Here is a 25,562-nt window from a genome sequence, read left to right on the forward strand (position 1 = left end):
CTAAAAATCCATTAGAGGAGACATCCTGGTGGCTGCAAGTAAAGAACTAAAAATGAGCCATGGTTTCTGAGTGATGTAATGGGGAGTATTGCAGACATAGCCCCACCCCTCCTCTGAGTGACTTTCTAACAGAGTGTCTCAGTTGGTGCATGATCATCTGCACATTCTCCTTAAATGCCCTCTTTACTCAATCCACCCCGTTGTCTAGCGGTTGAGTCAGGAGTCATGAATAGTCATTTTTAATAGTTATTGTGATCATAATTGATTTGTTCTTGATGCAAAGGGTCAGCAAAGGCAGCCTAGTTGGTTTGGCTCAGTGGATAAAGCATCAGCCTGCACACTGAAGGGTCCTAGGTTTGATTCCAGTCAAGGGTAGGAACCTTGGTTGCAGGGTCGATCCCTGGCTCTGGTTGGGTCACGTGCATGAGGCAACCAATTTATGTGTCTCTCACCCATTGATGTTTCTCTGTATGTGTCTCTCCCACTCCCTTCCACTCTCTATAAAAATCAATGGAAAAATATCCTCGGATAAGGATTAACAACAACAACAAAAGGATCAGCAAAGGCATCATTAGAATTGAGAACTAAACTGCAGCACTATGGCCCAGCTAGCTTGGCTCAGTGGTTGCGCATTTATCTATGAACCTGGAGGTCACAGTTCTATTCCCAGTCAGGGCACATGCCTGGGTTACAGGCTTGATCCCCAGTGTGGGGCGTGCATGAGGCAGCCTATCAATGATTCTTTCTCATCATTGATGTTTCTATCTCTCTCTCCCTCTCCCTTCCTCTCTGAAATCAAATAGATACATACTAGTGGGGCCAGGTGCACAAAATTCGTGCACATTAAAAGGGTATTAATTAGAGGAAATATTTTAATATTGCTATTTGCCCTTTCTCTATAATAGAAGTGTCAGAGATGAAAGAAAATTAGTAAAATATATATGAAAATCTTCCTCCTGTCAGAGTCTGGGGCGTGCCACGGGACCCAGAGTCAAGTCTCCACCCACCCGTGGCACCTCAAAATTGCACAAGACCCAGACCCAGCCAGCCCCACCCTTGTCAAGCCCTGCCAGGTGGGGGGCACAGCCTCAGTGTACCTGTCAAGCCCCTCAGGGTGGGGGGCACAGCCTCAGGTCCCCCGTCAAGCCCCACTGGGCAGGGGGCGCAACCTCAGTTCTCCCGGCCCAGCGCAGGGCAGGGGGTAAGCCTTGAGGTGCCCTGTCAAGCCCCATTGGGCAGGGGACACAGCCTGAGATCCCCCATCAAGCCCCACTGGGCAGGGGGCGTGGTCTGAGATCCCCTGTCAAGCCCCACCATGTAGGGGACACAGCCTCAAGGCCCCTGGAGCCAGGGTGAGGGACGCAGCCTGAGGTCCCCTGGCCCAGGGCGGGGAGAGCAGCCTGACGTCCCCCGGCCCAGCACCAGGGCAGGGGGCACACCTTGAGGTCCCCCATCAAGCCCCGCCAGGTGGGTGGGCATGGTCTCAGGTCCCCTGGCCTGGCGCCAGGGCGGGGGGCGTAGCCTCAGGTCCCCTGGCCCAGTGCTGGGGCCGGGGTCACAGCCTGAGGTCCCATGTCAAGCCCCACCAGGCGGGGGGCCTCAGCCTCAGTCCCCTGCCCCATCCCAGCACCACGCAGCCTCAGGTCCCTGCTGATTGCCCGTTAAGGCTCCTTACAGGAACTCGGCCTCCACTGTGGGCACAGCCATCTTGTGTTATGGAAACCCTGCCTCTGCTGTGGGCACCGCCATCCTTTGTGACAGTGTGATGGTCAATTTGCATATTCCCTCTTTATTAGATAGGATATACACTGCAGCACTATGACCAGGATATTTAAGACTCCATTGTGAGCCTCAGACCAAATTTGATTTTTTAAAATATATTTTTATTGATTTCAGAGAGGAAGGGAGAGGGAGAGAGAGATAGAAACATCAATGATGAGAGAGAATCATTGATTGGCTTCCTCCTGCACGCCCCCTACTGGGGATCGAGCCTGCAACAAGAGCATGTGCCCTTGACCAAAAGGGAACCCGGGACCCTTTATTCCACTGGCTGATGCTCTGTCCACTGAGCCAAACCAGCTAGGGCCAAACTTGATTTTAATGGACTATTATTTGAAAAGCAACCGTAATGCTGGTCTGTATCTCTTGCAACTCAAAGTGATGCTAAAGAACCAAGCTAAAAAACCCCTCCAAGACAGAAAGCCTGTGCAAAAGACACTCAGAACCCTTAAATGGGAGCTACAGACTGACTGTCTTTCCCTTCTCAGACAATGTTTGGCATGGCCTCTTGCCATCCCTCCTCTCAGCAATCCTAGTAGTTTATTTCCAACCACATGACCCCTTCATGCTTTGGCCGCTTCCCAGCGCCTATTGATTATGTACTTTAAAAATAAACTCTCTCCTGCAGAGTGACTTGGAGGACAGTGAATAAGAGGAAGGGGAGGTCCTGTCAAAATGCTGGAGGCAGCAAGCTAAACTACATTGAAGTAAGCCTATTTAAGACAGGAATATGCAATAGGAACAGATGAACTCCTAGGCAACCCAGATCCTCATTTCATGCAAATAGACCCAGTAATTAAAAACAGTAAGAGGAAAACAACAGCAAAATGTCACATTTCAGAAGCATTGGCACCATTCAGCAAAGCGGATGCTGTTCCAGGCTTTCTTTTTTCATCTATAGCACGGCAAGTCGTTTATGGTGCCTCTAGATCAGAGTGGCCAAGTGGCTGGAAGAGTTAAATGATATTTCCTGTTCCTCTGACCCACATTTGTAACTCTTGAAGAGATGTTTGCAGCACCAGGTAATTACTTTGGAAACTAGAAATTCATTCATTCCATTAGAATCTACGGTACACTCACAAGAAAGTACAGAGCAAAATTCCCAGGGATGGGAGTTTGCAGACTGTAGAAGAAAAGACTTTGAGGAGTCTTACTATTTTAGAGAATTGAGATCTATAATTAGTTATGAGTATCTTATCTACCTTATTTGGGTTTTGTGGCAATGTATTAGTTATGTTTTTTAGGCTTTGGGGGGAAATTCTTTTCGAGGTTCCTTTTTGTGTATGAGGAAATGTCAACATCCAGCCCTTGCATATAAATGGGATACCTTTCACCTCAGACTAAACTGCCTGAGAGAGATATTAATCTAGGCTGTAACGAAGACATTTCCAAATCAGCATGGGGTGTGATGTGGGATGTGAGAGGAAGGGAGAAATCAAAAACAACCCAAAGGATTTTGGCCTGGGCAATGAGAAAGATAGAGTTGCAAGAAAAGGAGAGGGGAAAGCTATAGAGAAAATAGCATAAATGGGAAAATCAGATTGAAGATCAGTTTAATTTGACATGTTGGATTTAAGATGCCCATTAGACATCCAAGCTTAAGGTGACTAAGCAGTGGGTATTTGTATCTAAAGTTCAGAAGAAAAATTTTGGCTGTAAATAAAAATTTGGAAATTATTAGCATTTTGATGTATTTGAAGCCATAAGACTAGGTGAGATCTCCAGGAAAATGAATGTAAAAACAAACAAACAAACAAAACAAAACAAAACAGAAAAGAAGACTCCAAAGTTGAGAGGACAGGGAGTAAAAAAACAACAACCAGAGACTGAAAATGAACAATCAGTGAAGTAGGAGGAAAATAGGAGATTGTGGAAGGCAAGTGATATGTATCAAAGAGATATGTCTGAGGCTTGTTAGTCAAGTATTAGGAGGACTGAAAATTGACCACTTGATTTTGTAATGTGGGGGGGTCAATGATGACTTTGGCAAGCACAGATTTAGTGAAGTGGTATAAACAAAAGCCTGAATTTGATTGGCTTTAAGAGAGAAAAGGCAGTGAGGAATAGGAGACTGCTAGTTATGCTAGCTAGAATGTTCCTACATGCTATTGGGAAAGATCCAATGAGAATGAGAAATTGATGATGTAGGTTATGAAATGAACCCCCCTCACAATTTACTCAACAACACAAATTAGAAATTATTTATTTCATTGATGTTTTTGGTTTTTGACTGAGACTTTGTTAAGAGAGATGGTACAACTCACTAATACTATACCCTTTGCTTAAATATAGTGTCTACTATATAGCAACTCAAATGTATGGAACTAATGGATGGAGAAGGGAGAAGGAAAGAGAGAAAAATAGAGGGTGGGGAAAAGTAAGAAGAAGGAAAGAATATAGCAAAGAAAGGGAGGTAAAAGAGTAAAAATGGGGTGAGAATTAAAGTAAATGATAGAAAAAGATAAATATAAAGGTAAATATGAAGCCAAAAGTTGCATTTTGTCTTTGCTACATATTATTTATTTGTATATTTATTTTTATGTAATTAAATGTTATAAGCATAAAATATTATAAATTATAAATTCACATACTAAATAGTATTCCATATTTTAGAAATACATAGTTAAAAACTAGGCCATTTTCAGCAATTTCTCCTCCTAGCAATGCTTTTCTTTAACAATTTAAGGTTAAGGAGCTAGAAAATGTAAATAAAATAAAGGTACCTTTTTTTCTTAAGATAGTATTCCCAAGTAAAATTTGCCTTGCTTTTTAAGGAAGGAGAGTTATAAGGCCCTTAACAAAAACATTAAATCTCTCCCCTCAAGGAAAAGAAAGAGAGAGATAATATTAATAAATAAATAACAATAATAAAATAAGTAAATAAAAATAACCTATGACTTTTTAAAAAATATATTTTAAATATAGCATTCTTATGAATAGATACCAGTAGCTGCTCAAATTGATAATTTTTTATTATAGCAATGATACTGATGATGGGATGCAGATTATGATATGGAGAAATTATAGCTATATATATAAAAGCCTAAGTGACCATTCAACCATTCAACCAGTAGCTATGATGCACACTGACCACCAGGGGGCAGACGCTCAACACACAGGCATGGAAACATGGAACAGACTAATGAATCTCAGAGGGAAGGGGGGAAGGTGGGAACAGATTAACCAAAGATCTTATATACATACTAGAGGCCCAGTGCACAGATTCATGCACCGGTGGGGTCCTTTGGCCTGTCCTGTGGGGATCGGGCTGAAACTGGCAGTTCGACATTCCCTGAGAGGTCCCGGATTGCAAGAGGGCGAAGGCCAGGGTGAGGGACCCCACCACTGCACGAATCTGTGCACTGGGCCTCTAGTGATATATATATATATATATATATATATATATATATATATATATATATATGGATTGATTGATTTATAAATTGCATAAACTAGAGTCAAGAACAACATTTAGATATCCTGCTTTCTAAAACCAAAAAGAAGGTAAACCAATCCAAATTCTAAAAGGTCTGAGTAAACTTAGCCACAAAGGATTTTCCAAGAATGAACCACTTGGATGGCAGATACAGTCACCAAATCATAATTAGGTGTCATCTCCCCAGCAGAGAATACCCCAGCATTCTGCTTTCATTCATTTATGGTAACACAATATATTATTGGTGGGTGTGAAGAAGGGAAAGAAGCTTCTGTTGCAAAATTGAATAAAAATGATGGGGTGTGGTTTTTCTTCCTCGAGGATAATATCTACCCAAGACATTAAACTTGATTCAGTTCAACTCAACAGCTCCCTTTATTTTTGCTATGTGGGTGATAAAAATAATAATGTTTTTCCTCCCACCTTCTAAATTCTTCTAGCTGGGCTGATAATCAAATTAACAAAGGCAGGTTAACAGGAGAAAATTAAATTTTAATATGTGCACTGGGGAATTCACAGAAGCATGAAAATTCTAAAGACAGTGAGGCAACATTAGGTATATATGACAATTTGGACAAAGGATAAAAGGGTCTTAGATTTCAGAATTGAGAACGGGTGGTTTACAGGTAGCTCAGAAAGTGCAGAAGGAACATACATGGCAGGCAAATTCTTGCCAGGCGACTCAGAAACAATGGGGAAGAGTGGGTCTCTAGCTTATAGGCCCCTGCCTGAAGCCCTCCTATTTACCATACTTAATTCAAGTTAGGCTAAAGCAACCTGAAATTTCCTTCCCAAAGCAAGTTTTTCTATGAATCCCTTGGGCATAAAAGGAGAGAGGTTCAAAGGTTCTTTCTGAGTCTTCTGTTTCTTCATGAACAGCTTAAAACCAGAATCCTAAAAGGCATCCCAGGATGACAAGATTTTGGTCTCCTTTAGCTACTTAGTTAAGGACAAGAATATGCCCATGATATTTGTTTGTAATAATCCCAAATCCTTCAAATGAAGGGATTAAGCATAATATTTGGATGCCATTGAGGAAAGGGAAGAATTATTTAGTTCTTCTATCAATCAATTGCCTTAATAAACCTATAAACTACAGAACATTTTCAAACTCCTCAGGAGTGGTAAACACAGACGAAGGCCATTACCCTTAAACATCATCAAGGTATCTAAGGGGAAACATTTAATTCAACAGACCTAGGCTGGTAGCATTTCTGGATGTGCCAGTATCTTCCTTAAGACCATTGAGAAAACAAACAATGGGGCACATACATTAAAAAACACCCCAATATAATAAATGCCAAAAGGCTGGTAATATTTTCAAATATTATAATATTCTGAAAATACCAAATATCTCTTTTAAATGGCTGTAGTTATAAAACTACAAAAAGAATAATAATTTGGCTTTGGGAAAAACTCATCCACCCCGAAGAGGAGAGCAGGCAAGAAATACAACTGCTGTTTTACCTTCCAGGTTAATTTATCTTTTTAGGCTCTGAGGCCTTTAAAATGTAGAGAATAAATAGCTGCTGATACCTGCTTCATTAAAAACACAATATAAAATATTGTAGTTGCCAAATGGAACAGGATGAATTCTGTAGAGAAACATATTTTACCCTATAAGGTCCCAAAGAATGGTTAACCCTGAAAAGAACAGAGAAAGAGAGGAAAAAAAAAAAAAAGATCCACTCAAAATAAAATCCTCACTTCTATCCTTTTAAAATAAAAAAAGAAATCTTTTCACATGCATAAAAAAAGGAGGGTGTTTTTTGTTTTTTTTCACTTTTCCTTCTGTCTTTATTATACATGAAATTAAAATGAAACACAGGCTGCATGAAGTGGATATCTGGTATATTTCCAAATTCTATCACCTTTGAGTTGAAAGAGTAACTATGAAATACTGAAGCATAGTTCTTCAAATAGTAAGTTATATATTGGAGTATTTGTGAGAAACTGCAATTAGATATTTCATGACACCATTGGTCTACAGAAAGAATAAAAATGGCTTTTTTATTCTGTGTGGTTTGGAGGGTTGGCTTTTTTTACTATACATATTCAATAAATAAATAGCTATTTACAAAGGCATTTACAGCTCTGTGTGGTTACAAAAAAGGTAGTTGTGAGTCTTGCTTTTCCTTTGCATTTAGATTATTTGGGGGGAAGGGACATTTCTTATTTAACCATGCTGTCATAATATATATTCAGAGTGTGTGCTCTCACATTGCAATTACCACCATAAAGGGCAACCACTGTAAATAAGTATGCTGAAATAAAAATACATTCGCTTATGTGGGTTTTTGTGGCTAAAATCTTTTATAGCAATAGGATACCAAAATAACACCCAGATGAAAATTATTCATTATAGAACCTTGGCGGCTATGCTTATATCCTTGGATTGCTTAGAACAAAAAGGAATGTTTCTGTCCCCCAAAGCATTTCTGCAATATTTGAAGTCATAAAGAATGGTTGTCAGGATTTACGGCTAAGCAAATAAAATGAAACAAATAAAAAAACACTAAAGAATTATGAAATGACTGAAAGCAGACAATTGTTCCTAGAGCATAAAGAAGCAGGAAGCAAGGCTGGCTGAACTCTGTACAGTACTCACAGGCCTTCCTAACACTGCTTTTGTTCCCATAGAAGATGCTAATTACTGCTCATTAGCATACATTAGCAAACGTTAATGAGTGTCTTATAAAGAACAAAAGGCAGTGCTGGTAGCATAGAGTCAGAAAGAAGGCTGAATGGTGAGAAAAAGGCAGCAACAGAGGACAGAGAACATGATTGGTTTAGGACTTGGATTTGTAGTTTCCTGAAATTTGAGAGACTTGTCTTCCTGACAAAATAGTAAAGCACCCAGAAGGATAAAATAATTTACTTCATTTTACTTTCTAGAAAAAAAGAAAAAAGACAAAGCAGTCATTAACTAAAAATAAAAATAAATCATTTTTTTTCTACTCTTTAGCTGTTTGGGAGAAATTGCACTTTGTAGGATTTGCTACTGAATTAGGAATATTAGTTAACATCGTCATCAGTTCATGAAAAGGAATTTTGAATTCTAGGTGTCCTCATGAGTTTGTAATCATTGTGACCACCCATCCACCCATTTCAGTTTTTCCCGCCCCAGACTCAATTTATTGTATTCAAACCTATAATTTGGATATGTCTGTAATTTTATTAAAATAGTTCACATAGAATGTGGCATATGTGCTAATTTCTATCCTCAGGGCACCTGGTTAATTCTAGCTAGTAATCCACAATGTTAACATCTGAAAGACTAGTCAGCAGCACTTCAGCCATCTCTACCTCAGATTAATACTAGATAGTTTATTAATTGAAGTAGTGCTCATTAGAAGTGAACTTTGTGAAATTAAGTGTTATTACGTATGTTGATTGGCTGGATACATTGACTGAACCCTGTCCTGGTTTTTGGAGGGTCAGAGAATATACTAGGCTCAATAATCATCTTCTTTTGGAATGATGGGCCCAGGAGTCCGAAATGGTCTTTTGTTTTGGCACTAAATGGAAAGTTTTGTTATCAGACAAAACCCATATGAAGTGGACATTGTTATTCCCATTTTCCAGATAAGAAATCAGAGAATTAGAGAGGAGAAGTGGATAAACAGACTCAGTTAGCACAGCTAGTAATTTACAGAGTTGAGGTTTGGCCTGAAGTCATCCCAAATCCATCACCAAGCCTTACTGATTTTACATCCTTGCATCTATCTGTCTGTTGCTCTCAGTCACCACTGTCAACATCACAGAAAAGCTATCATTGCCTCTTTCCAGGAAGACTAAATTAGCCTCTTTGCCCATTCAACCCATTTTCCATGCTGCAGTCTATTGTATGCAATCATGGATGTAATTTGACATTTACTCTTTAGATTGTGTTTGACAATATATAAACTACAATTTTCAAGGCTGCAGCAAATTGCCTCTTAATAACAGCCAATAGGATATATCTTATCCTCTTTAGGATGACTTCATAAAAAATAAAATCACAGCAAAACTTTTATATCCTCAAGGAAATATGTTTCTCAAGAATCTCCAAAATTACCATTCATTGTAGAGCATCAAAAGAATTAATAGATTTTTTTCCCTAAAGTATTATGTATTACATTTTGCACAAATAACAAATACTTTGGTTTCAGTACACCTGAAACCTATATAATTTTATTAACAAATGTCACCCCAATGAAAAATGCATCAAAAATGTAAAAATTATCAAAAAAAAAGGGGGGGGGGGCAAGAAACCAGGTAAATATAGAATTTTCTTGAGTTGGATGAGAGTTGGGAGTGTTACCAATGTAACAATTTTTTTTTGTTCTAACACATAGGATCCTATATAATAAAAGCCTAGGGACTGAATCAGCAGAACGGCCAGAATGACCAGAGACAAGAACGACCATGGCCCCTCGCCCCAGCTGGCCCTGTCCCCCAGCAGGGACCCACACCCTGATCAGGGGCATAGCCGGTCAGCAAACTGCCCGCGGCCCTTTACCCAGCCAGCCCCACCCCCCCATTGGGGACCCCCACCCCAATTCAGGGCCCCCATCAGGGCAGGCTGGCCAGCCCCCACCCATGCACCAGGCCTCTATCCTATATAATAAAAGGGTAATATGCAAATTGACCCTAATGGAGGAACGACCAGAATGACTGCTCAACCAGTCACCATGAGGCGCAATGACCACCTCTTGGTCGCTTTCCCTGGCTGGCAGGCTCCAATTGCCCCATGGCAAACGGGGAACTGGGGGTGGGTGGCTGGGGATACGGGTGGCACCACGTCAAGGTCTCCACCCCACCAGTCGCCCCACACACAGAGGGCAACCTGCGGCAGGGGTGGAGCCAGTGAGTGGGTGGGAACAGCCGTCCTCTCTGTCCCTTCCCCTGGCCTCAGGCTCCAATCGCCCAATGGTGAACAGGGAACCAGTGTGGGCGGCAGTGGGGGGTAGCCAGCTGTGGGCAGCCAGGGAAAATGGCCCTGCTCCCAGGCCAGGCCTAGGGAGCGTACCCATGCACGAATTTCGTGTGCCAGGCCTCTAGTGTTAGTATAGACGCTAAAGAGTAATATTATTAAAACGAAGGAAATAATTTATGTCTGTGACTCTATGATCCATTCCTGGAATCATTTTGGTCACAATTAGTAAACATTTCGCATAAAGATTATAACCAGTCTTTTTTTCTTGAAATATTAATGTTTATTGCATGTCATATTATTATATTTAAGATGGTTTTTTCTTGAATAATTGGCATTTATTGCATGTAACATTTTTATATTTAAAATAGTTTTTCTTGAAAAAAATAAATTTTCACTTCTAAAAATAAAAAGATTATAACCAGTGATTTCTAATTATCTTTCTTTTTTACAGAATTATCAGAGCCAAAACTGATCACGTTTTGGCTCTGATATTCTGCTAAATCACATTTCTCTCACGGGTCAACCAATTCCTGGGTGAAATTGATACTTCAATGAAAAACAGAACAGCATATAACCTATGACAATAAAATTGAGACCATAAGTTTTTTTTATTAAAAAAAGCTAAAATTATTCAAGACCTTTCCTTGTGCAAAACACTTTCCAACTAATCTTATTTCATTTCCAGCTCAGAAGAGTGCAATAAAATAGTAATTACTAGCATTATTTTACTTGTGAGAAATCTGAGGCTCAGAAAAATGAACTGACTTGTTAAAGTCTCTACAGTAAGAAAGTGGCAGAACCACAATTCAAAACCAGGGGCATGAGTATGAATTCCAAAACTCCAATTCTTAAACAATATAATTTATTATTCTTCTAAAGTGGAGCATTGTCTTCAATGTGGAAATGGACAAGCTAATTCAGGATACACATCCAAGATTTACCAGGTGTACCGGTTAATAATGCAGATTTTGTAATCAAAGAAAACATGATAATTTCAAGAGAAATATCAAAAGTGCTTTATGCAAAGTAATGTCCATCGCTAGCTATACATTTCCCCATCTTTCAGGTAATTTGTGGATACCGTCCCAATAGAACTTTTCTTGTTTTGAGGCAAACCATTCAGAGACCAAATTTTCCACTTCTTCGTACGTTTTGAAGTGCTGCTCAGAAAGTGCATGTGCCATCAATCGGAACAAGTGGTAATCTGAAGGAGCAAGGTCTGGTCAATACAGCAGGTGGGTTAATACTTCCCAGGCAAGATCTTTTAATGTGTCTTTAACTGGTTTTGAAGTGTATGATGGTGCGTCATCATGAAGCAAAATTACTTTGCTGTGTCTTCTGGAACATTCTGGTTGTTTCATGATCAAAGTGTGGTGCACATTGATTATTTGTTGTCGGTAGCAATCAGTATTGATGGTTTCACCTGGTTTTAGAAGCTCATAATACACCACACCTTCCTGATCCCACCAAACACAGAGCATTGTCTTCTTTCTGAAGCTATTTGGCCTTGCAGTCGATGTTGATGGTTGACCTGGATCAACCCATGATTTTGTGCATTTGGGATTCTCAAAATAAATCCACTTTTTATCGCCAGTCACAATTCGATGCAAAAAAAGACTTTCTTTCGTGCCATTGAAGCAACATTTTACTGATGACTTTTCGGTTTTCCATTTGTCTTTCGTTCAGTTGATGTGGCACCCATTTTCCTTCCTTTAACCTTTTGCACTCGGATGTCGAGTGTGACTTGACACGGTTAGCATCGGTAGCAGGAATCGAGAAAAAGCAAGCGAGTGCAAAGGGTTAAAATCTTTCCCATTGCTTGTAGATGATCGAAAATCGTTTGCTGAGCAACGTTTAATCTTCCTGCAAGTTGTTTTTGAGTTTGACATGCATCTTCATCCAATAATGCTTGTAATTGTTGGTCTTCAAACTTTTTCGGTTGACCTGCATGTTCTTTGTCTTTCACATCAAAATCATCACTTGTAAAGCATTTAAACCAGTGTTCACAAGTATCTTGAGATGTAGCAGGTTCACCATAAACTTCCCGAAGTATTCAACAGCACTTTTCTTCAAAATAAAGTAATGAATTAAAACTTCCAGCAAATGCTCTTTTTTTGGCACGAAATTCAACACTTTTAAGTGTAAAAATATCTATGATGTTAACACCTTCAGCAAATTTGACATGAAGTTTTGAAGCTTGTTGTCAATACAACAAAATAGCATACATATCAAATCATATATATACCAACATATGTGTAACTCCATCTATTGAAAAAAATCCGCATTATTAACCGGTACAACTAGTATCTGTGCCTGATGAAACTGACTATTAAGATCAATATGTTGCCCTAGCTGGTTTGGCTCAGTGGATAGAGCATTGGCCTGCGGACTGAAGGGTCCCGGGTTTGATTCCAGTCAAGGGCACATGCCTGGGTTGCGGACTTGATCCCCAGTAGGGGGCATGCAGGAGGCAGCCGATCAATGATTCTTTCTCATTATTGATGTTTCTCTCTCTCTCTCTCTCTCTCTCTCTCTCTCTCTCTCTCTCTCCCTTCCTCTCTGAAACCAATAAAAATATATATATTTTTTAAAAGATCAATATGTTCTAGTTCAATTCCTTCATCCTATCAAAGAAACTCTGGATATAAACTGTTCAAATGATTTGCCAAAGATCACACAGCCAATAAGTGGCAAAACCAGGATTTAAATCCTAGTCTTCTATTTCCATCTGTTTTAACACCAGCGTTATAAAAGTTCACCGGAAAGGTGCAAAAGTCTCTGCTACAAAATCAACAATGATGAATGCAAGCAACTCAGCAACATAGTGTGTCTGACATAGGACATAAACCTAAAGGTTTCCACCATCAACTTCAATTGCTACATGGGCAAAATGTGATAAACACAAAATGAATGGATACCACAAATTTGCCACACTTAATTCATTAGCCCAAGCTCCATTCATCTCAGCACCTCTCACAGAGCTTTAACATAGCAGGTACTCAATGGTGCTTGTTCAATCAATCCTATGTAATAAAGAGGTAATAAGCAAATTGATCGTCACTCCAACACACAAGATGCCCGCCCCCATGAAGTTAAAGATGGCCGCCCTCATGCGGACAAAATATGGCCGCCACGAGATGGCCAGCAGGGGAGGGCAGTTGGGAGGGACCAGGCCTGTAGGGGAGGACAGTTGGGGGTGACCAGGCCTGCAGGGAGGACAGATGGGGGGATCAGGCCTGCAGGGGAGGGCAGTTGGGATGGACAAGGCCTGCAGGGGAGGGCAGTTGGGGGTGACCAGGCTGGCAGGGGAGGGCAGTTAGGGGCATCCAGGCTGGCAAGGGAGGGCAGTTAAGGGTGACTGGGCCAGCAGGAGGGCAGTCAGGGGTGACTGGGCCACCAGGGGAGGGCAGTTAGGGGCAATCGGGCCGGCAGGGGAGCATTTAGGCGTCGATCAGGCTGGCAGGGGAGTGGTTAGGGGGTGATCAGGCTGGCAGGCAGGCGAGCAGTTGGGAGCCAGCAGTCCTGAATTGTGATAGGACAGCTGGACATCCCTTGAGGGGTCCCAGATTGGAGAGGGTGCAGGCTGGGCTGAAGCACAACGCCCCCCCCCCCCCCCCCCGCTCTATGCACAAATTTTGTGCACTGGGCCTCTAGTGATGTTATAATGATTTTATATACTATGAGTTTTGGATATAAGATGTCTAAAATAAATGCCTTAAGCAAATAAAGAGGAGGATAGACTGAGATGAAATGTGCCAAAATTTTAAGTCATATCTAAATGATGACATTGTAAGAAGTTATTTCCTTCTTCTTTAGACTTTTTCTGCATTTCCAAATGATTATAGTAAGTGTATATTATCTTTAAAAATACAAAGTTGTGTTTTTGGTTTTGTTTTAAAAGAATGAGATTTAGAAAGACAAAGAGTGAGGAGAAATTTTGAGGAAAAGCTACAAAAAGTCAGAAGTTACTACTTAGCTATGTCTTGTAGGATCTCATGCAAACTCTCCTGTGCTTACCATTTCAATTATAAAACATACCCCATGTCTCTACAAAGAAGGCCTGAATTCTAAAACATCATGAGGGGAAAAAAAGTAAAAAAAAAAAAAAAAAAAACAGGAACAGAGCAGCCAGTATTTAGCAAAAAACATTTGATTCCCACAGTGGTAGGAAGAAAGAAGCCAACTCATAAAATGTTAATAGTGCTTTCTTTAGCAGTGGCTAAAATGTTCCAGCTTGTAACAGAGCTCAGGAAAATGCTTCTGGAACATTCTGGATGTTTAAAGAGAAGTGATGAGAGAGGGTGTTAGTCAATTAACTCTACTTTGTCTTAGTTGCCAAATTAAGAAACCTCAGTTGACTATTTTATTCTTAGGTCAAGCTCCTGCCATGATCCTCACTTTATAAAGAAGAGATCAGTAGTAAAAGGTGGTAATGATATTTATCCATTAATTGATTCAAATAAGAATACACTTAGCGTCTATGGAGACAAACAAAGCACTAAAAAGGACTGTACAGCTTAGTTGAAGGAGCATTGTCTTCTTCTTAGAATCAATCAGATATGAGTTCAAATCCTAGCTCTGCCACTCAAAAGGTGTGACCACAGGCACCTTTTTAACCTCTCTGAGCATCAGCTCCTATTTCAATAAATCATGGACACAAATAATCTCAGAGGAATGTTGTGATAATTAAATCAGTAAAATATGTGTGGCAGTTTCTGATATATAGAAGGCATTCAAATCTATATTAATCTAATGACACCTGGGAGCCATAAAGCAAATAAGATACTTCTTTTTCATTCCAGGAGTTCTCAGTCTCGCTAGAAGACAAGCTGTGCACATATAAAACATTTGGTGTAAGGAGGAATATATTTGATTACCCTGATATTTAATGTCAAGCATAGGAGCTGAAAGGAGATATCCCAGAGCGGAAATGATCAGAGTAAGCAGCATGAAAGAGACAGACTTCAACTGAGTCTCCAGGTGTAGGATCTTGGAAGTCATCAATTTCGTCCTAACAACAGGAATAAAGCTGAACAAACTGAAAATCAACAGCTCTTCTTAGATCTGTCAGAGAATTGAGGTCACAGTGCAAACTGCAACCCTCAAAACTGGAGAGAGAGACAGGAAGATACAGCAGAAACCTCTACGTGAACTGTTACTGGGTAGGAAAACCTCAACTGTAATTGACAAATTACTGGAGGGTCCTTTGGACAACTCTGAAAATTAAACGGAATCTCTAACAAGAGAGTAGAATTGGTGGAGAGGAAGGACAACTCCATTGGGGAAAGTGGGGGTGGAGGTGAATTTGTAACAATAGATGCTGTTACACGACCATGTCACTCATAAACAATTTAAAAATTACAAACGATTAAAAATGCCCAGGGCCCACAGAAGAAAACAGTGATGGCTGTGTTATTAAGTGAATAAATCCATTTAAATATGGTGAATTGTATATAGATGTTTGTGTTCAGTACTTACCAAGATCCAACTACACAGGGTAGTAAAAGAATTTTAAAATGTATACATCTGCAAAGAGGGAACATCAGCAGATGAGAGCTGTCTACAAGACTGCAAACATGAGAAAAAAGAAAAGAGGTGTCTGGTTTATCTAAGCAAAGGAATGTATTAGTGCATGTACATTTTTATAGTGAATATAGTGGGAATGAAGAGGAATGATCTGATTTACACTTCAGAATCTAGGGGTCAGACCTTCCAGGTAAAGGCAGGGGTGGAACTAGGGGTAGAAACTGCCCTAACCTGAAAGCAACCCTGGAAGTTCCTTTTGTCACTCCCACCTCACTGAGGATGCAAAAGCAGCCAGATTGCGGGGGGGGAGGGGGGAAATTACCAATTACCATTAGTTTTCTTACCCTGCTTTAATTTTCTTCATAGCACCATCACCACCTGACATCAGGTTATCTAGTTATTTGTTAATTGATCCATTGTTTATTTTTCCCACAAGCAAGTTCCAGGAAGAAAAGAGCTTTGCTGCTCTTCTTCAAATCTATCCTTAGTGTCTGGCAAATAGTAAGAATTTAATAAATATTTGTGGCATGAATTAGTGAATGAATGAATGAATGAATGAACAATAGGAATATTACCAATACCTTCCAGTCTCATACTTGCTCCATTTTCCCAAACCTTGGGGCCTTTGGCTTACTATAGAAACCTTTTCCAAGAGGAAGAAAGATCATGAGCAAAGTCACAAGGAAGAAGGCACAGGGGGAACAGAGACTTGCCAAAGGCCAAAGAGATTAGGATGCTTCTTCAGGGCTCTTACCTAATTTTGTTAGAGAAGATTCTATATTTTCCTTAACTGCATCTCTCATACCTCTCAATATCAAAGCACTTTTAAATGGAGCTATTGTAAATTTTTCCTCTAGAAATTTCTGATATTTTAATTTGCCATCTTCTCACTAGAGCATTCATGCAGTCTGGCACCTCTACACATCACATAACCCAAGCGTCCTCCATCCGGAGGAGATGCGACTGCAAGGGATAGAGAAATAATCAAGACAGGGAGCCGAACCCCATTATGCAAGTGATTCTTCTTCATAGAGAAAGTAAATATCACTCACTCTTGAATGGGATAATTTTCCCTCCTACCAGTCGGTGCTGATAGCTCACATGTATTGAACACTCTCACCTACATCTAGACATGGACCAGGAGAAATACTTATTGGGGAACAAAAAGCTAAACAGATGTAAAGGAAGCAAACTACTTCCTTTACATCTCCAAGTCTCTAAACCAAGGTGGCATCATGATGCCAGTCAGGTCTCTTGACCCACTACCTGAGCCACCAGTTGCCAGATTTGTGGATTCCAAAAGAGAAGTTTGCAGTGGTCTATTGCAGTTTGCAGGTGCTTCCACCCATCTCACCCCAGGTTATTTGAATGCAGTGTAAAGCACCCTGGATGTGATATTCTATGCTTGAAATATCTTTGTATCACTTTCTATAGCAATCTATCTAAATAAGTCATGAAGTCTAAAAACATACTTCCTGAAGTTCTGCCTTTGATGCCATGTAACCTACCAAGGAAAACAATACCAGAGGCCAACCTCCATGTCTGACACCTCCCGAAGCAGAATTAGGGACAAGGAGTCAAACCCTAGACTAGAACTGCCTCTTCTTATATCCACCAAAAAGCAGGTCTCAGGAGGTGTCCTATAAAACGTAAGTCCATCCTTCTTGTGGGGATATTTGGTATTAAAAATTAGAAACATCCCTGCTTTCCCACATCTTCCAGTATAATCAGTGACACGATATGACCTGAAATTTCTAGAAGAGTCCTGATTAAAAATATTTTGCTAGCTATGACCTATTATTAGAATTTTTTATGTTTCCTTATTTAAAAAGTAGCCAATTGTGGAATATATAGCTTATTAAGTGAATATACTTTCTTTCATGTCATTAAAACAAAACCTTTGAGTGCAATTAAGCATCAAAACACGAAAGATGAGCTCTGACACATACAAAGGTTTCCAAAAGAGGCAGGACAAATGTCATCCAGTCAAAGAGATCCAGATTTGGACAAGACAAGTCATTTCCATATTTTCTTCCTGTTGGCAAATCTGGACTGCTCCATCAGACCCGGCTGAAACATCCTTCAAGTCTATCAACCTATTTTGGCTCTGATTACGGGCTCTGCCAACAACATTTGCATTGTACTCTGGTTCCCCAGGTAGATTTTCTCTAGGGAAAAATGTGCTAGCCAGCAGACACAAACCATCCATGAGCATAGCAAGTAGCCAGTTAACTACAACAAGCTCACCTAATCCTTGGACTTTTCCACTTTTGTGAATTTGAAAACAAAATGTTACAAAACAAAATTTTATTATAAAAGTTTTTAACTATGTAAAGAAACTCGAAAATTGGGAAAAAATGATTTGGCCAAGTGTCTCAATATTTGGCCTGGAAAAAACTAGTCACTGTCTGTATTAGGGACATAAATAACATCTTCACTCCAAAGCACTTGAAGAGTGACATGTAAATGTTGCAGACTTAATTCCACAGAAAGTATAAAGAGGAAGAAATTGAATCTTGCTGAGGAAATCCGGAAAGCATCCAAGAGGAGGTGGTAATCAACTGAGCCTTGAAGATGGGCAGAGTGATGATAAGCAAAGATTGAGAGAGACTAAGGTGATTACTTCAATAAAAGAAAATGTAGAGGTTGGAGCATGTGCTCAGCATACAGGGAATGAAGTAGATAAAACAGATTAGATATGAGTTCAAAGGAAGACTAGATTCAAATGGCAGAAAACCATGACATATCAGTTTGGGGAATCTAAATGTTGCATGGTAGCAATGCAAACCATCTAAGCCTTCTGATGAAGGAAGAGACACAATGAAATGGTACTCTAGGAATTAGACAAGATCTGAAAAAATATGAGCCATGGCTAGAAAACTGAAAAGCACACTTTCTTTTTTTTTTTTAATATATTTTTATTGATGTCAGAGAGAAGGAGAGAGAGAGAGAGAGAGAGAGAGAGAGAGAGAGAGAGAGAGAAACATCAATGATGAGACAGAATCATTGATTGGCCTCCTGCATACCCTACACTGGGGATCGAGCCCACAACTTGGGCATGTGCCCTGACCAGAAATCGAACCGTGACCTCCTGGTTCATAAATAAATGTTCAACCACTGAGCCATGCAGGCTGGGCTGAAAAGCACACTTTCAACTACACATAATTTACATTCCAGTGTAAAAATCACATAATAATATTTTCCACGCAGATACCTGATGAAAGCAGGCTAAAATGAAAACTGGAAGACAGAGAGCTTTAGACTACCAGATCCTAGATCATGATGGTATGTATTATTATAACATGGGAAGCCCCAGGGAAGTACAAATTGAACTACTTCATAATTTTGAATGGAACTTGCAAGCATTTCCTGGAGGGTCCAGGAGATGTTTTTCAGGAAGAAACTCGCCATGAAGATATTAAAAACTAGAATATATTTATTTTCTAAGTATCCAGTGGAAGTTTAGTATTACCAATATCCTATATAATAAAAGCCTAATATGCAAATTGTTCGACCAGGAGTTCAACCACTCGCTATAACATGTGCTGACCACCAGGGGGCGGCACAGAATATGGTGGGTGTCAGCGATGCAGTGCTGGCAGTGGGCGGCAGTGGAGGTGCTGCCAGCCCCGATGGGCCCCGACAAGAGTGGAACTGCGGCGGGATGGTAGAGCAGGTAAGGGGGTGGTGCCAGGCCACGGCAGGGTGCCAGGTGGGGCTGCAGGGCTGCAAGGCTGTGGGCACGAGCTGGGGCCCAATCCCCACAGCCCCCCCCCCAGGGACCCCACCCATGCACGAATTCATGCACCGGGCCTCTAGTGTATCTATAAGAAAACTTTTTGTGTGGAGTCAGAGAAACTCTAGAATTCTAAAACTATTTGTTGGAGAGTTGGAGCAAAAGCACAAAAGCAGGAAACCTTTTCTTGCTTGAATCAAAAACATATTTTCAAAGACAGACAGAGTAAGGGGGTGGGAGAAGATGCCATGTACTGGTCATTGCCTCTCAAAAGCCAGATGTTTAAGAACTGGAAAACTGACTGGAATGAAATTCAGTAAGTTCAATGAAAAGGAAATATATTTGAAATAGAGAATTCCATTTTACAAAATCACCATATGTAAAGGCTTGGGCTAGTTGCAAGCTTAATTTGCACACAATAGCCGAAACCGGTTTGGCTCAGTGGATAGAGCGTTGGCCTGCGGACTCAAGGGTCCCAGGTTTGATTCCGGTCAAGGGCATGTACCTTGGTTGCGGGCACATCCCCAGTAGGGGGTGTGCAAGAGGCAGCTGATGGATGTTTCTCTCTCATCGATGTTTCTAACTCTCTATCCCTCTCTCTTCCTCTCTGTAAAAAATCAATAAAATATATATTAAAAAAAAATTTGCACACAATATTGGCTGTGAGGTGAAAAAAAAGCGAAACAGAAAAAGAAAAAAAACTCAACTACTATTGTTGGGAAGACTGTTTAATTATTTATTACCCAGGAAATGTTATGATGTTACATAAATGGGGAACCCATTTTCAGTTTCGACTTTAAGCAAAAAACTAGCATTAATATCAAGGTGGCAGAAAGACCTCTTCAAACTAGACAGGAAGGTTGTAGACAGCCCTCTCCTCAAGGGGAAAGAACAGACATGAGAATTAAGAGACCATTACACCTCAGGAGTAGAAAAAGACTTGTGTAGCATCATGAAGTCATTCTCAGAGTTAGAAAGCAAAGATTGTGAACTCTCTGTCATAGGTAATTAAGGCCCCGTAATCACAAATAGAGATTCCAGCTAAGATTAGACCAGGAACAGAATGGAGCACACAGATAGTGGATGAGCCATACCACCCCATAAGAAATTCCTTAGCTGTCTTGCTTTAAGGTTCTAACTAGCTCTCTTTAGAGGAAGAACTGGATATTTATATCAAAATATATTATATGCCCTACTAACTATAATTACAGTTCACTTCAATAAGTGATCCTTTGTGGAAAGGGTAAACAAATGCTACCTTTAATCAAGCTCCATCAGATTTCACTGTATTTTAGCTTAGGCTAGCTAAGCTGGAATATGTTATCTTTAACCAAAATGCCCTTAACATAGCCAATCAAGATCTAATGCCTGCAAGAAGTGAAGAAAGGATTGAAACCTGGGTCTGCATGATCCCAACATTTGTTCCACTTTCCACACTGCCAAGAGATAATGACATAGTGTAGTGATAAGAGCAAGAACAGGTTTGGGATGCAAAAACCGAAGTATAGCAGTCAGAAAGTTGATGTAATCATCCAAACATACTCATATCTGTTCAGATTTATATCCACTGAATGTTTCAGCTCTGCATCTAAGGAATGATCTGGATAAATTGAAGAATGTTCACTAGAGAGCCATAGAAAAAGATTAACTAGTTGGAAATGAAAAAAAAGTACATAGTGTATATTGCCTCTACAATTCAATTCACACTTCATATCCTGCACTCAACCATCCTTCTCATTATGGTCTTATACTACTTTTTAACATTTTCTATATATTTTGTCTCATTTCCCCAAATAGCTTATGAGCTTTTTCAAGTCAAGGAGTATTTGTTATACTTTATGTTGTATTCAATAAGTATTGTGTTAAATGCATTAAAGGTAGATAGCTTGTTCAAACTCAGGGAGATAAGAGGGTAATTTAATAACAGTACTGGTAAATATGAATCTCTACATTGATGGAAACTGATTTTTCCCATACAACAACCAGAAGAGGAGGAAGAATTCTCACATACTTATGTAATATATTTGAATTCATATTAAAATAAATTTCTAAATTGAAGCAATTGTTATAGAATGTGTCACAGGAGGAAAAAAATGTATAGATTTGGCTTCTTCATTGGGATATTTTTTATTGTCTAGGACAATTTTGGTCTGAATCCTTTTAATGATGTCTCACTTAATAAAGAGTTATGGACTTCATGACCCTCCATCAAGTCCCTCCAAGATCTATGAAGATATCAGACAAGAATAGTATTTCATCTTTCTTTTCCCAATATAATATTCCATATGGATATACTCAATATTTGTGAATATTGGCATGAGGAACCCAGATACTAAATATCTATATCACTGCCTAAAAGCCAGGTCTGTGAGAACTACTCCAAAATAGAAAAACATGTTTGTAGATAAGCTCATTTACCTGCTGACATTAACTAAAAGCTATGATGAATAAAGGGAATCAAATAATTAAGCCCAAGCATACTATAAACATAATATTGAAATTTAGCTTCTAGCCATAGTGAAGTAACTAGGAATACATTAACTCTCTTACTTTAAGCAACTAGAAAGTCAGATAAAATACATTTAATGTCTCTTTTCAGACATTGTGCAATAGACAGCCCAAGACAGTGATCTCTGAAAGGAAAGCAAATGCAATTAGCCCTGACATTGCTTGATCATTTTTTCCTGAGAGTTTCTAGGTTGCAACACAGGGAAGGGGAACCCAAATGGAGGCTTGAGGTCTCGCCAAGATGAGGAGACACTGTTCTGATTTTAGGGAGTCCAAAGCATAATTTGTGTGGTGAAATAACCAGAAAGAAAGGAGCTACCAAGAAAAAATCTCTGGAGATCTGCAGACAAACCCTTTGGCTGAGTACTGGAATGTGCCTACATATGTGGTGACTACACAACCAAGGAAAGAACCATGAGAGAGGAGTGGGCAGGAGAGTTTCTGGAGCTCACAAGAGTCGAGTCAGGAGTTCCAGTTTGCCACCAGTCAGAGAGGAGAGACCTCCTAATCCATGGATCATTGGTTACAGTCCTTAGAAGGTTACTGCCTAGACCAAATTAGCCCTGTGCTGAACTCACTTTAACAGAGCTTAACAGCAACTCTCAAAAGCATTCACCTAATTCAAAGTAACTGAACTGCATCCCAGAAAAGTATCCAACTATGTATTTAAAAAGACAAAAATAATCCAGAACCCAAAAATGTAAAATTCAACATTACCAATAATGAATAAAAAAATTTACCAGGTAAGCAAAAAATAGGAAAAATAATGCCTCACAACCAGGAGAGCAATTCAATGAATCAATAGAAACAAATACAGAAATGACAGATGATGGAATTAGCAGACATTAACAATAAACAGCTATTATAAATATATTCCATATGCTTAAGAACATCATAAGGAAAATATATATTTTAAAAATATAATTCGAATTCTAGAGATGAAAAATACAGTGTCTGAAATGAGAAATATACCAGATGGGATGAACAATAAATTAGACATTGATGAAGAAAAGAGCACCAAACTCGAAGACACAAGTATTGTCCAAAACAAAACACAGAGGGAAAACAAGATTTTTTTAAAAAATGAAAACACATCTGTGACCTGCTAGATGATATTAAACAGTCTAAAATATATGTAATTGGAGTCCCAGAAAAGAAATCAGAAAAAAATGAGAAAATGATGGCCAAAATTGTTTTACAGTTGATAGCAACTATAAGCCCAAAATCCAGGAAGCTCCGCAAATTCTAAAGAGAAAAGAGAAGAATAAAACTATGTCGAGGCACAGCATAGACAAATTGCAAAAAAACAAAAACAAAAAAAACACACAGTAATTCTGAGACTATCTTAAAAGCAGCCAGAGCAAAGTGACACAAAGATTGATCAGACTTTTCATCAGAAACTATAAAAAGAGAAACCTCTAAAGTACTGAAAGGAAATACAGATATATGTATTTCCACCAAATAATGTCTTTCAAAATTAAGGTAAAGACTTTCTCAGACATACAAAATTTGAATAAATTCATTGCCAGCAAACCTGTACTACTAGAAATATTAAAGTAAGTTATTAAGGCAGAAGGAAAATGAAACCAGAAAGAAATTGGATCTAAAATATGAAGAAAAAACACTGGAAAAGGTAATATATTGGTAAATAAAAAAGGCTTTTTTTCCTTTATTTTAAAATTATTTTAAAGCTATAAGAATATTTAAAGCAATAATAATAATAATAAATTGTAGATTTTAAAATATATAAGGAATTAAAATATGTAAGAGCAATAACACAAAGTATAGGAGGGAGAAATAAAATTATATTATTGTAACATTCTTAAAATATATGTAAAGTAGTGTATCATTACTTGAATGTTGAGTTCGATAAGTTAAAGATGTATATTGTAAACCCACTAAAATGGAATGACAACAATAAAAAATATATCCTAATATACCAATAGTGGAAACAGGATGGAATTTAAAAATACTTAATCAAAAGAAGGTAAGAAAAGAGAATAAAGAGCAAACAATAGGTTTTTTAAGTCTCTTTTCTTACTTGCTCTGCCTTAATCCTCTTTCCTCTCCTTTTCAACTTTACTTAATTCAAACTATATTTAATCTACAAACGAAAGCAGAACAGGTCTTCACCAAGCTGTCCCACACACCAATCTCATGGTAGGTCACTGTTATGGACTGAACCCCAAATTTGAGTTGCTGCACTGGGATCTCAGTGTATTTTGGTGAAACCATATGTCCATTAAAGAAAAGAAGTTGAAGAAATATTAAACCCTTCCCAATTTCTTAAGAAACTCACACACAATCACACACACACACACACACACCAAAAAGGAAAAGCCCTAAAGAGGGAACAAAAATTGTGAAAAGTCTTTTCAGTGTCCAATCTCTAAGAAAGGTAGAATATTCTACAACCAAGTCTTTATTTGAAATACCTTTCTTGGGCGGCATCCTGGGGGTGTCCTGTCAGAACGCCTCAGCCACTGGCTGACCTGGAGAAGGATGACAGGTTGAAGAGACAAATGTTTCAGGTTTGGTCCAGCACATCCACACACGTCTGCCTGTCGCTGAAAGCGCTCCCTGGTGCCATTTCACAGTCTGAAACATAAGAAGGTACTAATTTCCTCGCCATTAAATTTTCATGAATGTTTAGTTTGCCATTTAGGGATGGAGTATGCAGGTCAAAAGGGCTGTATTTGGAACTTAGGTTTGAAATAAAACTAAACTGATCCTATTCAAAGCAAATCTGGCTTCATCCCACTCTGTACATGTTTGCCTGCCTCGTTTTAAATGCCTTTCATTCTAGGGTTTTATCCTAATTACATATACTAAGGACAGTGAAAGTGAGTGCACTCTTAGAAAGGTGAGAAATACTGACCGCTAAGTATACCAGGTAAATTAAATGGGTAAATAAAGAAGAGACTCTGACACCTGGAGTTTGAGCTTAAGCCACAAAGCTCCAGGGCATTCTACAATGTGGGGAAACCTGGAGACGATGCATTCATTTTCTCAACTTCTTCAAAAATAAAACTTGCTATAAGAGGAAATTGTTATTTCCTAGGCAAAATCTTAAGACATTTTTTTTTCTATCAAAACTTCTCATAGAAAGGTAGTCATCTTTTCTTATAATGATGAACAAAATAGATTTTCATCATTAAAAGAAAAAAAGAGACAGAAAGGGCTGAAATTTAATGTGCAAAACAGGCGGTCTTTTTGAGAGTGAGGACACCGGCATTCTCTGGTTACTTTGGTGATAGCCGCTGCCCTTGGCAAGAAGGAGCAGTGTTCTGAAATGGATCCTGGTGGCACATTTACACCAGACCAGTTTTTGGCTTCACAAATAGATTTGTGCACAGATCTGACCCTTCTAGAATATAAAGGTTAGGTACATAGATCTTAGCCGAAGTAGTTTGTAGCATCTTCGGAATTATGACTCAAACTAAAGCTCTGTAAGGCTGGTGCTCACGGAGTTGGTTCCTATTTGAACACTAGACTAACTGTAATGATAAAATAGAATATTACTGATACAAGTACTCATATTTATAGATGCCCAGAATGGCTCTTTAACTTGGATTTTTTAAAGAGATTAAGAAGTTTTATTGCAAATCATTGGGGCTATAATCTAGAGTAAGAAAAATATGTAATTTAATTTATATTAA

The 25,562-nt window shown here is 39.1% G+C and overlaps 1 protein-coding gene across 1 annotated transcript in view; it reads right to left on the reverse strand.

Moving 5' to 3' along the window:
• Positions 1-25,562, reverse strand: part of TMC1 (transmembrane channel like 1) — a 308,867-nt gene that overhangs the window by 97,904 nt on the left and 185,401 nt on the right. Inside the window, exon 5 of the mRNA XM_079791452.1 lies at positions 24,339-24,501. Coding sequence (XP_079647578.1) covers positions 24,339-24,354 — 16 coding nt within the window. The 5' untranslated portion in view covers positions 24,355-24,501. The remainder of the gene's footprint in view (positions 1-24,338; positions 24,502-25,562) is intronic.

Source organism: Cnephaeus nilssonii (assembly GCF_951640355.1).
Source record: "Cnephaeus nilssonii genome assembly, chromosome: 14".
NCBI classification, from domain to species: domain Eukaryota; kingdom Metazoa; phylum Chordata; class Mammalia; order Chiroptera; family Vespertilionidae; genus Cnephaeus; species Cnephaeus nilssonii.